The 13959-nt window shown below is 39.0% G+C and overlaps 1 protein-coding gene across 1 annotated transcript; it reads right to left on the bottom strand.

Moving 5' to 3' along the window:
• Positions 1–26: 26 nt before the first annotated feature.
• Positions 27–13302, bottom strand: tpp1 (tripeptidyl peptidase I). The gene is made up of 14 exons (XM_061968351.2): positions 13165–13302; positions 12781–12855; positions 8732–8871; positions 8395–8545; positions 5402–5523; positions 5135–5319; positions 4501–4699; positions 4219–4407; positions 3271–3343; positions 3070–3190; positions 2834–2995; positions 2595–2720; positions 765–951; positions 27–699 (listed from the first exon to the last, which is right to left on the bottom strand). Exons 1-13 carry the CDS (start codon positions 13173–13175, stop codon positions 814–816), a joined length of 1692 nt encoding a protein of 563 aa, XP_061824335.2. The 5' UTR covers positions 13176–13302; the 3' UTR covers positions 27–699; positions 765–813.
• Positions 13303–13959: the final 657 nt, after the last annotated feature.

The raw sequence follows: 13959 nt of genomic DNA, 5'->3' as shown, positions 1-13959 counted from the left end.
AATGTAGTTCAAAAATGAATCCAATCGCCAATGAATACTTTTTATTAGTTCAAGCAATCAACAGACATTACTGCACAGCAGCTCTGTGTTGTCATTTCACATCTGCCGTTTCATTAGCACTGCAAAGCATTTGGTATTGCTAGCAATCCGATGTGGCAATCTACCTTTAAATGGCGGTATGCTTAAAATTACTTTGTCCCTTGGACGCAAAACGTTCGGGCACTGCTTTTCTAAGACGATGCCATCCAACACACTTGACTCATGGAGAACAATTGTCACATTTAAAAATAAATCTATTACATTACAGGCTTAGGAATTGCTGTTTTTTTACGGATCAAAAACTTAATTTCCAGTGCATTTGGTTGGCTCATGGGTGCACAAAACACAGCCGACCTAAAATCTTTATTAACTCTCTGTTTCCTATTTTCTATTTAAATGACATGCAATTGTTAATAAAAAGCCCATGTAGTACACAAAAAAGTATGTCTATTGTGTCCAGTGTAGACATGTCTTGTGTTCCATAGCAGACAGATTAGTTTGCACATCTGGCTGAAAAACATCTTGGCAATAACATTTGGGTCAGCTGAAAGTGATTGTGAAGCAGAAAAAGTGCAGTGGAGCTTTAAAAATCTCAAAAAAGGTACTACCTCCACTCTTCTCAAATAAAACAATCAAGGGAAGACAAAAACATCCTCAGACCTGAGAAAAACAAAAATAAAATGTGGATGTTCACACCCTGCTACAACAGTGTAGGTGTTTCGTACCTGCTCTCCAGAATAGCGGCTGTCTTGACTATTTGGATTTTTTATTTACTCATAGCAAGAGAGCGGCCAGCAGGGAAGGGTAGTTTGGTGTTCCCCAGCCTGTGACCGGGTCCCACGACGGTGCAGCACAGAAACCTTGACCCTGAACTTGCTCATCCAAGCAGCTCAAGTGACAACCTTCGGTCACCTGTAAATGAGATTGAGATGTTAGATTTCATTCTCGTCACTCACTCATCTTAACTTCCCTCTAGGGTTTGCATACGATGCTGATCTGGGACATTGTTGCCAATAAATAGATGTTAAGAATAGTGGGTTAATAGGGAAGGGTTAAGCCTCGGAAGGCAGGTGTCTAGACTCAGAAATGTGAATAGTGTAAATCTTACAATATAAATAGCGTAATAGATCCCCCAATACATCCAAGTGTATGTGTTTTACTTCTGAGGAGATAAGTATTGCTGCTTTCATTTCACAATGCTGTTTGAACTCTATCAAAATAATACTGTGTTAAACTGCAGAAAATGCATCAGTTGAAAGGAGAAATGATAACAACAATGGCGATGAACAAAGGTGCTTCCATTCTTGTCATAATAAAATAGGTACATTTTATCCAAGAAGAGAATGAGGGCAACAAGAAAATAGAGCCCTGCAGCAAAGAGGAGAATGCGGAGTATAATACTACTAAAAAACAGATTGAGCTAGTGATAGCGTGTGTGTTTGTCAATGTCTAGCCGCGAATCTTCAATAGTAAGAATGAGGTGGTGGTATTTACATCATCCTTCTGGTATCGGCTCAACACACATGGCTCCCTAACTGAAGAGATACTGAGAACAGGCCTTGGCTGATAACAAATATTGCTGATAAACGATATTATTGTTAGCATTATTCTGAGACCAAATTAAGCACTAACAATCAGAATATATAATGATTATGATAATAATGCAAGTAACAATTTCAAACGCAATAAACTTTTGTCAGTTGTTTTAACCATTGTAATTGGAAGGTCAATAACTTTTAATTATCCTAAATAAGTAAACAAACATAAAAATAAGATGGACTTTCCAATCTCTGTGAGAAAAAAAATTTTGACTATTGAACATCTTGAAGTGCAGTTTTTCCCCAAGTTGAAAAAACTGGGTCGGTATGTTTTGTTGTTGTTGTCCTTCTTTTTTGCCATCACTTTTCAACAAATTTGGCCAACTGGTCCATTTGTCCATGTTATTAGGCTCATCTTGCTCATTCCGTTTCAAGCCGAAATATTCCCACAAAGGACCCTTTGGCTTTGCAATCATATTTTTTCCGCCTAATTTCTGTTACTTTGCAGTGCTTCTCACTAGCGAGTCACAACTAGTGAGACTCTCTGTCTGTGCATCCTGTGTGTGTAAGCTGGTCGTCACGCCTCCATCCACCGAGACAATGATTTTGGATGGCTTACAAGAGGGTTCACAGTGTTCATTTGTTATTGCTACTGAACGAACACAAAGTGAACCCTCTTGCACCCTGATTGGCAGAGACAGACGATTAAAGAAAACAAACAATTTATCAAAGTTATCGAGTTCATTTTCATTTGTCATTTGATTAATCTATTGTTGGTACAGGCCCCGAATTAATACAATGTATCACCTGTTTTTGTCAATGCAAATAAAAACGAGTCAAGCCGAGTAGGTACAATGCAAGTGTACTCAGAAAGGGAACTGGCTAAACATAATTTAGATATATTGTTCTTGAGCCAACAACCCTCTGCTTCATACACACTAATTTGCTACTGTAAAGTCTAACTTGTCATAAGCCATATTTGTAAGAATGAGGAGAAGTTGTAGAAAATGGACTAACGTCAAACAGAGCTTGTCCCTTGAGCTTGTAGAGACGAGGGTTGAGGAAGCCTAGGACGGGAAGGCCCTTCATCAACCGCTTGTCGTTGATGAGAGAAAACATGCCACCAACTACCGGGGTTGAAGCCTATGATGACAACAAAAACATTTGTGAGGTTAGGTCACTGGCAAGAAGGCCTACCTCACAACTATTGCTGTTCGAAGGAGTTAAGATAAGAGCTGTCGAGCTGTGACTTTTACCGAGGTCCCTGACACCCATGGCATGGGTATTCTGTTGATGACCACCCAATAATTATCAGACAGGGCGGCCATGTCTGGATATGCCCTCCCGCTGACGTTGAAGTATGACTTGGGAGGAAGTGTTGCCTCTACACTCTTCAGGTACCCTGCAACAGCATTGGCCTTTTGGAAGAAATGCACAGTGTTTATTTAGATGCTTGAAATGTCTTAACAACAGAGCTCATGTCCTATTTTACCTGGTAATCGGGCATCTTGAAGACATTACTAAATCCTCCTCCGCTGATGTAGTCAGTGACTTCATAAGTTAGTTTGAATGGATTCTTAAACGAGGTTCCTCCGACTGTGGTCACGTAGGGGCTGGAAACAGCAAGGACAACACACAGGATTGAAGCATCTTATGGCTGTCATAGTATAGTTCTGCAGAATTCATGTGTTACCTTGAGGCAGGAAAACTGGGTCGGAAGGAGTTCTGCTTTTTAGCCATGTGCCGGCAACCAGCACCACTGTCACCTGAATGCAACATAAGATCAACCGGCCTTAAAAACAAATAGAACAAAATACGATGAAACTTTGATTTACGAACCCCTCATTGTATAAACCTTTCGATTTTCGAACTGCAGACCGAACACAAATATGCTTTGTTGTACAAACTTTTGTCTGTGTAAAAACTTTTCATCTACCAACTGTGTGCCCGCATCGCAGGCATTTTTGTGCCCGGCAGCACATCCATTGTGGATAGGCTGATAGCTCTTTGGTGCTTATTCAGTCAGCTGTGAGATACTGTGCTCCATTTTGTGTGTTTTAAGTGTTTTTAGCCTTTTTACCAAATGTTTCTGGTTTTGCCAGCTCAATATGAGTCCAAAGAAAGCAATGGACAAGCGATGTGTGGTTTGAAACACAGCATTGTCGACACTGCCCACTCTCCCCCTTCATTTTGCTGGATGCCAAGAAGATTAACAGACCAGGTAAAGTGATTTTGGCTGCTAAAGTTAAGGATGTGTTTTCAAACTGAGTACACCACAGGGCTCGTGACAGTGTTTGTGCATGTCGGCAGGGCGGCTACAAATGCGGACAGTTTAGCTTGTTGTTTTGACTTTGTTATAAAAATAGACATTTAATGCATCCTCCCCTTGCTTGTGTTTAAAGTGTACAAGCTATAACTAAAATGTGGACTTTGGTCGAGAGTGGAACCCAGTGTTCATATTTACATTGTTTCTTATAGAGAAATTTGCTTCAAAATACAACGTTTTCTACTAACAAACCCTGTTGAAGAACCAATTAAGTTTGGATATCTAAATCAAGGTTCCAGTTTACCAACAACGTGGACGACCTCCTAAAACTAAATGTTCATAACTTGCACAAGTAAATTCATTACTGCTACTGACCAGATGCAAAAAGTAAGGAAATTCCCCTGACGCCGGCTTTCATGAACTCTGTGTTGATACGCTGCATGTAGGCGGTGGAGAGACTGTCCTCTTCGTCTCCATAACTGATGGTGTGGACCCAAGGTAGGTCAGACATGTTGCTGATCAGAACCATCCACTGAAGGAACGGCTCCTGGGACTCATGACGACCTGGAGAGCAATGAAGGTCTATCAGTACTCTCTTATTTTCCAATGTTAAACTTCCTTTTCTCTATAGAACATGTAAAAGCTGTGAACACAGACCCGGATTAGTGAAGACCCATGTGGGGATGTTGGCACCCATGCTCATGATGTACTCTACATCCAGACTGGCCTCTATACCAGCCTTTCCTGTACCCTGTGTGCCCACGACACGGTCCACTTTGGACAGGTGCTGGAAGCTGCTTCCATAAATGCTCATGAACTCTGCCAGGTCTGCAGGGCTGTAGTACTGCTCCAAGAACTACAACATAAGTAGATAGATAATGCAGTAAAATAAAACTTTGCACTCTGTTGCACTTAAAAAATATTAAGCTCCCACAATACATTTTAACTGCAAAGCTTATATCTATATCTCTAGTGCTGACAGTACTGATGCAGCCCAAGAACCTGACACTACTACCATCATGCTTTACCGTAGGCAAGAAACAATGGTCTCTTCACTCACTTGTGTTTCTATTATACAGGCAATTGCTGTGCACATACTACTCTAAACTGTATCCACATTTAAATTACATAGCATGGTCCCTTCAAAAGATACAGTCATAGGAATGGTTGCCGAAATGTGAGGGGTTGTGAGATATTATGACTAAAACTGACTTTTGTATTAGAGCTCATGTAGCAAAGCTGTCCTCAATGTTCTGGCTGACACGTAACATGTTGATAATGATGGCCACACCTGGGCTACCGCCTGGCTGTTGTTCTTTGCTGCTCCCACATCAGTTGCACTCATATTGTAACGGGCCCGTAAGACAGCAGGAGTCACTCCCAGGTGAAACTTGGTGTCTGACTGCAGTTTTGTCCCGCTGGTTGAGACCTCGCTGGGCTTGTGTTCTTTAGGAGGAAAGCGATGAAGCCCTCCCACTGTTCAAATAGCAGACAAGTTAACTTATGCAAAAGATGACAGTAGGAGGGTGTTTTAAATGTGAACAAAGCCAATGCTCACCAAAGTCAAGGTGTTGGTCGACATCATCATGAACTGAGTACGGGGCAGAGGACCTGACAATGAAGTGATTGTCTCTCGCGTAGCGCTGGAACCTGCTGCCTGGGAGTAGTTTCTCTGCAACCCTTGATGCACAAGACAACATGATCACAACCTTACTGATGGGAGCAGGGATATATTTAGTCATTTGGACAGGCAGCATCTGCTGCTGACTGGTGCTGTTATTGATCACCTACATTTGGGGTGAGTGAGAAAAAGGTTGACGCCAAAGGTAGTTTTACTAAAAACTGAACGCTCTCGCCTTCTTTTTTTCTTTATTCCACTGAACTATGTGTTTGCGGCGAATCCTTGTTAGTTTTTCAACGTGTAAAAATGCCTTATTGTGCAGCATGGGGCGGCTCCACCAGTAAGAATTGTGGAAAGCTTTTATGTCACTTTACCCACAACTTGGAAAGAAGACAAGTACGCAAAATGAAGGTTCGCGAACAACACTGTAGAGCCACTAATCAAAGTTAAAGTTAAAGTACCAATGATTGTCACACACACACTAGGTGTTATGAAATGTGTCCTCTGCATTTGACCCATCCCTTTGTTCACCCCCTGGGAGGTGAGGGGAGCAGTGAGTAGCAACGGTGGCTGTGCTCGGGAATCTTTTTGGTGATTTAACCCCCAATTCCAACCCTTGATGCTGAGTGCCAAGCAGGGAGGTAATGGGTCCCATTTTTATAGTCTTTGGTATTACAGCATCTTGGCTGAGGTAAACACATGACACGTCGTCGAGAAAACTAACATAAGCTAATACAAATAACAGATGAAATGTACAAATTAAAGAGATAGTTTAAAAAAAAAACAGACTACACCAGAATCTCGGTAAAACTAAAATAATGCTATTCAGTAACAATAGAAGAGAAATTCAAACAAATACAAAAAGGGGGAGTAGACATTGAAAGAGTAAAAAAAAAAAACACATTTTGAGTGTAATAATAGATGATAAAATGACCGTAAATCTCGTAAAAATATACAACATAAAGTGGCAAGAAATACGTCAGTTAGAATTTAAAAAAATATGCTCGGGAGCAAGAATCACTCCATATTCTCTACTGCTCGCTCGTGTTACCATATCTGAGTTATTGTGCAAAAATATGGGGAATTGAGTACAAAACTACACTTATTCACATACCACGTTACAAAAAAGAAAGATAATTTAGAATAATACATAATGAGTGATACATATAGTGATTACAAATAACATTGGAGGCAGCCACCACAGTTGACATACTCCATACAAAAGTCATAATTTCTCCATCATTGTTGGTCTAAAGCTAATGAAGATTTTGGCAAAATGAGGGTAATAAGTTATTTTGGGGTCATTCTGTGTATGTTTTACGTTTATTGCGCCTTTGGGTGCGTGTTAGAGAGCCTGCTGGTCACGAAACACAGCAGGAATTTACCAGCAGAGTGCGTCAAATACGGCCGCAAAATTCTACTTTCACGAAATAAAAGCATGTTTTATTGTAAGTTTATGAGCTGGAATATGTTTCAAACTACATATAGGCGTAATATTTTGGTTTATTTAGTCAGAAAAACTAACGTCAAAATGACAGAAATTGCATGCATCCGGGCACAGCCGCACACGTCCCTGGCAGCAGTCATGGCGCTTCTCTTTTAGTTCAATCAATCATACAATCAATGTTTACTTATATAGCCCTAAATCACGAGTGTCTCAAAGGGCTGCACAAGCCACAACAACATCGACGACTCAGATCCCACATCAGGGCAAGGAAAGTTGGCCACACTCTTGTTATATGCGACGCTGATGATGCCTAATTCTCAGAGCTCTAATGAGTTAAACTGCCATTAAACCCTTGTAATTGACCTATTCAAGGCTGTTTATTACCCAACCTCAAATAATCCACTCTGCAATTTATTTTTAGAAATATTTCGGATTTTACATTTTCCCACAACAACAAAAAACAGTTGTTATTTTAGACAAAAAGGCCATAACATATTAAAAAGTGCATTCAAAATAGCTGACTTATGATACTTTAATGAGTAGGGATAAGCGTGTATAGTCAATCATATGCTTGCTCAAGGGTTAATGGGTCTTGGTTAGAGCGTTAAAGATAAAGGGTAAAGAGCATCTTCCTTCTGATCCCCATACTTAAGTCTATAATACCTTCTATAGTCTATAATACCATGCCTTCGTGATGTGCTAAAATGACACCATACAGTGGTCCTAAGGCCAGTGTGACTTTAAACACGTATTGTTCCACAATATAGCGAAACCTCAATTTACGAACTTAATTGGTTCTTGAACACGGTCCACAAACCAAAACGTTTGTATAGTGAATCAGAGTGATAAAAGAGCAGTGGCTTCACGGAGTCACCACTAGCGTTAGCACAACATAGCAGTGTGAGGTGGTCCTTCAATGGCTTGTGTACCGGTAGTGCCTTCTCCTTTGCTGCAATATAAGTTCTGTGTGGCATTTTTTCCGGTGTCATCACACTTCACTTATGAACTCCTTGAACTGAAGGGCTCGCAAGCCATAGGCTCACTAGTTGAAAGCGGTTATTTAGCAACCTGAAGATATAACGCTAGACTGTGACAGCTTGAACACGTTTAAAGCGTTTCTGATCACCCAAAGTGATCTCTAAGACAGGCCGAGGCATGGTTCCCACAGAGGCATATTTGGCACGATGTAAACGTTTGTACCTGAAAAGGACGCATATGTAGGCGTTCGTTAATCAAGGCCCTACTGGTTGACCACATTTTAGCGTTTTCACAGTATCTGTTCAGAAAAAATACTGCCACATATGCCAGGGTTTGCTTACCCCTCCTCAAATCTTCCAACTTAATGCAAGTGCAAGTTGAACAACAGAAACAGGATCTGAACGAACAGCCATGAATGATTTACACATATTAGCAAAATGTTGATTCTTGTGTTCGGTTTAAGAGCAGAGATGCTGTTGGGCAAGAGGTACAAAGTGTTGCTTACTCTGCAGTCATAGTGCACTGCAAGAAGTCCTCAGTGTGAACAGTCAAACAGCGTGTGATGCCATGACTCTGCAGCCAGTGATGCACCACCTTCTGGGAGACATCAGATGGGCGCACAAGGGAGGCGACCTCCTCGAGTTGGAGGTATTTACCTGTGGATGACATGGGAGTGCTTTTCATCGGGATTGGAAGAGAGCAAAGTGAAACAGTTGATAGACATTTTTGAAGTGACACACAAAGTAAATATTTTTTACTAGTTATCTGTACTGCTTGCATGTTATGATGAGTATGAGAAGAATTTCTGAAGGACAACCAGTGGCTTTCACAATGAGACCTACCATACTGAGGCGAGTCAGGGTCAGACACGAGTTTGAGTGTCTCCTCCAGCACGTCAACATGCTGCTGCTTGAGGGCAAAAGTCAGCTCCACTGCCTCCGATGGCTTAAGTCGACCAACACAAGTCCAGTCGTCGGGTATCCTGAAGGAAGCAAATGAAAAAAATATTCTTAATATCAAAGTAAAACTATTACTTATTTCTATTGCTGGGTTGCAACTAAGACTTATTAAATAATGCTTTTAAAAGCTATTATAGTAAATTGTAACAAGAGAAACAAAAATTACTTAGGATCTATGTTTTTAATTTACTCCAAAAAGTACTTTGGCACAGTAAAATATGAATAAAGACTTAAAGTGTAAAATGTCCTGACAATGTGACATTCAGTGCAAAATAAATTCAAAGGATAGGACAAACATTTATTTATCCCACAATGGGGACCACTTAAGGTTGCAGTGCAGATTTACTGTACATACAAAAAGTTTTAAAAAAGCAGTAATAAATATATGTAAATAAAAAAAAATACCACTAATTTAACGCTAATCCACATATTGTATTAAAATATGTTTATCCCATACTGTCAAGTTAGGATTATTAGGCTACATGGCATGCCATTATTTATATATAGAATAAATGTGCAAACATGAACATTACGTATCATAGTCCAAACATTAACAAATAGTATATAATATATTATATAATGTAATATAACACATTTTTATTGTCGATTATGTCAACTTACCATAGCAGACCGAAAGCTTAACAACAACACATAAATTATTTCCATGTGGAAGTTTCTAAAGAGGACTGCTAATATAATGTATATGGAAAATAATAAAAGTAAATAAATCAAACAGGCTTTTATGCTATATTTTCATGCTCATATACAGACATTGACATAGTGGTCACTGCAAACAGACTAGTTTGGTAAGCGCAATGTTTGGCGCCGTACGATAACCGGAGACAAAAAAATGAATCATATTAAAAGCTGTATATTATATATTCAAGTATATATGCACACTCTGCCTAGCCAAATAAAAGGTCACCACCTGGATTTAATGAAGCAAATAAGTAAGAGTCTCCCATTGGATAATCTCTGCATGGGTGATGCAGTGAGAAGGTTTTCATGTGAAAAAAGACAATGTGGTCGTGGTAAAAATGTAATCTGTTTCAGATGAGTCAAATTATTGGCCTCAAGCATGAGAAGACATCTGAGGAGATTGCTCAATCTAAAATCGGGTAGAGAACAGTTTCAACATATGGTTAAAAAGTGGAAGGGCAGTGAGGGGAACTTGTTGTTCGAGTCTCCTGTCAGCAATCCTGGGCAGAAATAAACGTTGTGAAATTGCAGAAGCGTGTGGAAACAAGGCCACAATCAAAGCTAAAGTCAGTTTAACGAAATATTAGAAGGCGTGTGATCTTTTTTTAGCCAGGCCTTGTATATACGTACTTTTTCGATGTAACTTTTTTTTTTGCCAGGCACTCCTCAATGCCTTGTTTTAAAGCATTTTTAATATGAATTGTCTTGGACATACATTTAAGTTTCAGTTTGAAAATCAACAATAAAAATCATATTTACATTTACCGTATTTTTCGGAGTATAAGTCGCACCGGAGTATAAGTCGCACCTGCCGAAAATGCATAATAAAGAAGGAAAAAACATATATAAGTCGCACTGGAGCCCGGCCAAACTATGAAAAAAAACTGCGACTTATAGTCTGAAAAATACGGTACTTAAAACAAAACCATTACTTACCGGTACCTTGATTGCTGGGTTGGAACAACGCGACCTTAAAAAGGAACTGCACTTTTTTAAATGTTATTTTGCCTATCATTCACAATCCTCATGTAGGGCAAGCACACATATGTTTTTCTTATTTATGCACCAACTAATAAATAAATGCAAGCAAAATTCAGCTTACAATGGAGCCTAAGGAAGTTGCTCAATTCTGCCTATAAAGCGCTTAAAAAACATCCAAACAATTTCATCAACTTTGTATGTACATGCTGTAAGGATATATGTAATAACATGTAATATTTACGTATTTTGTTATATATGTTATACGGCGGTGCATTCATTTCAAAAACGCATCACGACATTTGCTTTTTCCTTCAACAACATTACTGATTACTACTCACTGCAGAATTCATTAGAGGCAACAAATATAATTAAACATAATTTATTGTAGAATCTCTGCTCTCACTGGGATGCCGACTGTTAGGATGATGAAATATTTCTGTATAAATGAAGAAACACAATCCTCAAGAAGAAAAATGGGGGGGTGAAACAAAGTGTCTTTTCAGGGCTCTTTCGCCATTACCAGGTCTAAATTGGCTGTCAAAGTGTACCAACTTTTCAGTTAATGTCCACATAATTTTATTATCCAGGTGAGAGGGCATGATTTATAATATAGAATTAACTTTCAAGAGCTCCGAGGCGAGAAAGCAGCTCACCAGCTCATGATGTCAATACAGCAGCATAAGGAAATGACCTCTCAAATCAATGCACCGCTAAATATTGCTTATATTAACAATATCGCCAATACTTGGTTACAATACAGGTCACGAAATGTAAATGGAGTACCGTTGCCACTTTTTGGATGTGTATTTATTGGGTAATAGACACAATTATGTCATGGCTCCAATTGGCTCCATTGTAAGCAGACTTTTATTTACAAGTTAGAATGCATTAAAAAAATACATTTGTTTGTGTCTCTCGTAAGGATTGTGAATTATAGGCAAAATTCCCCCAAAAAGTGCAGTTCCCTTATCAGGCACATGTGGTACAAACAAAATATTTTGCTGTCATTAATCATTTTAACATTTTGAATCAATCCAGAATAGTAATAAAGAAGAATCGCGATTCAGGTGTAATTAGATTGTTTCCAGCAACCCTAGTGTTAAGTTCCAACAATATTTAGCAATATCAAGATGCAGTAATAAACGCTGTATCTAGGGCTGCAACAATCGTACGATTATAAAAATAGTTGCCGATTAATTTAGTCATCGATTCGTTGGATCTATGCTATGCGCATGCGCAGAGGCATTTATTTATTTATTTTTGTAATTTTTTTTATATATACAGTACCTTCATTTATAAACTGCAACATGTACAAACAGCTGAGAAACAATAATCAAATTAAGTATGGTGCCAGTATGCTGTTTTTTTCCAATAAAATACTGGAAAGGATAGAAATGTAGTTTGTCTCTTTTATCCGATTATTAATCGATTAATCAAAGTAATAATCGACAGATTAATCGATTATCAATTTAATCGTTAGTTGCAGCCCGAGCTGTATCGATCCGTTGTGGTGAAGAAGGAGCTGAGCCGGAAGGCGAAGCTCTCAATTTACCGATGGATTTACGTTCCCATCCTCACCTATGGTCATGAGCTTTGGGTTATGGCTAAAGGACAAGATCACGGGTACAAGCGGCCGAAATGTGTTTCCTCCGCCAGGTGGAGGAACTCGACCTCGGATAAGTGGAAGAGGATGGACGGATGGATGGATGGATGGAAGATACAGTAATAGTATGTCAGTGCTATTGGATATTAAAGGAGAGATTATTCATGTAGTTTAGTATTGCTATTTAGCTAGGTTTACCCGATGCTTAACATTGCAGCATACATGCTTAAAAACAACAACACGTACACACGTTTAACATTCAGTGTGAAATTCAACAATACAAGTTTTAGATACTTGTATTGTTGAATTTCACACTGAATGTTAAACGTGTGTACGTGTTGTTGTTTTTAAGCATGTCAACAATACAAGTTTTAGATACTTGGCCCTGCGATGAGGTGGCGACTTGTCCAGGGTGTACACCGCCTTCCGCCCGATTGTAGCTGAGATAGGCTCCAGCGCCCCCCGCGACCCCAAAGGGAATAAGCGGTAGAAAATGGATGGATGGATGGAAGTTTTAGATACACTTATATTCATATACAGATACAACATGCTATGGCAATATATATATATATATTGATAATACAGTACATGCTTTTTACAAGGACAGAGTTAGATCTTCAAATTGATGACAGGTATTAAGCGTACTTACAGGACATCTTGGTTATATTCAAGGTATCCACTCCACACCAAAGGGCTGACTATCAAGGGGATAACCACGGTCAACCTGACAGAAGGACAGCACATATGACTGGAATAGGATAAACCCAACACAGTGCATAATATATTGCCTTAATGGTTTTACTTAAGACGGATAGTAGTTTCCAACTCATTGCTAACTAAAACAAAACAGTACAGCATAGCTTGCTCGGTTAGCATGCGGCTATCTACAACATGTAGTAGGTCATGTCAAGCGCGGCACACAAGAACACTTTTAAAACAACACATTATATTTTAAGAAGGACGACACAGCCATTGACTGTACGTCGTTTGAGAGAGGAAATAATAGGAATTTCTTAAAAGAAAAAAAACTTACAGGTTGTCCATTGTGTCCTCCGCAGTGACAGAAATAGTGTGCAGCCTCAAGAACAAGCTGGCAGCTGCTGGACCTGTGCACTGTAGTCACATGACCCTGATCACGTGACGACCGTCAAGGGAACACGCCCCCTATTAAATGGCTGTAACACCCCCTCGCCACTTCGTCAGGTACGCCTTCATACTTTAACGATACCCAATAAAAAAAGCTGTATAAATTATTCAAAATTTACAAATGTTAATTTTTGAGTACCATTGACGGATATGTATTACTTTGGTAATGTACTTATCAGGTACCTTCCGTTCATTCTATTTCGAATTCTTAAATGCAAATAAAAAAACACATTTCGGACCATTTTTTTCTATTTTCATTTCTGAAACAAAAGTTGGACAATTATTTAATGTCACATTTTTAAAAACGACAGTAGGACTCCTGCTGAACAAAGATGTTAGCGTTTTGCTAAAAACATGCTAAACAAAAAGGAAAAGCCAAAATACTGCTTCCGGTTCAATTTGTCATCGTACAGATACAAATGCATTTTTGCATTTTGGATGGAAAAATAAAAACCCACGAAAAGAAAACAGCACACAATCCAATTTTATGGCAATATTTTAATGAAAATAAACCCTTTTTTGTTTGTTTTAAAATCTGCCAAATATAATAAAAATCGAAAAACGGCCCTAATTTAGTTTTTTGATTTGCGTTTAAGAATCGAAAATAGAATGAACCGAAGGTACACAGACCCCTTCATACTTTAACGATACCCAATACAACTGCTGTATTAATGTAACCGGT

The sequence above is a fragment of the Nerophis lumbriciformis genome, linkage group LG08 (assembly GCF_033978685.3).
Source record: "Nerophis lumbriciformis linkage group LG08, RoL_Nlum_v2.1, whole genome shotgun sequence".
In the NCBI taxonomy this organism is placed as follows: Eukaryota; Metazoa; Chordata; class Actinopteri; order Syngnathiformes; family Syngnathidae; genus Nerophis; species Nerophis lumbriciformis.
This window is presented reverse-complemented; position numbering and strand designations above follow the sequence as displayed.

Bases quoted from the DNA above. Each gene is read 5' to 3' on its own strand.
- tpp1 (XM_061968351.2), bottom strand. The intron at 5,320-5,401 runs GTGAGCATTGGC...CTATTTGAACAG, and splicing joins CGACCAACACCTTGACTTTG to TGGGAGGGCTTCATCGCTTT. The intron at 2,996-3,069 runs GTAAAATAGGAC...TTCTTCCAAAAG, and splicing joins TCAAGATGCCCGATTACCAG to GCCAATGCTGTTGCAGGGTA.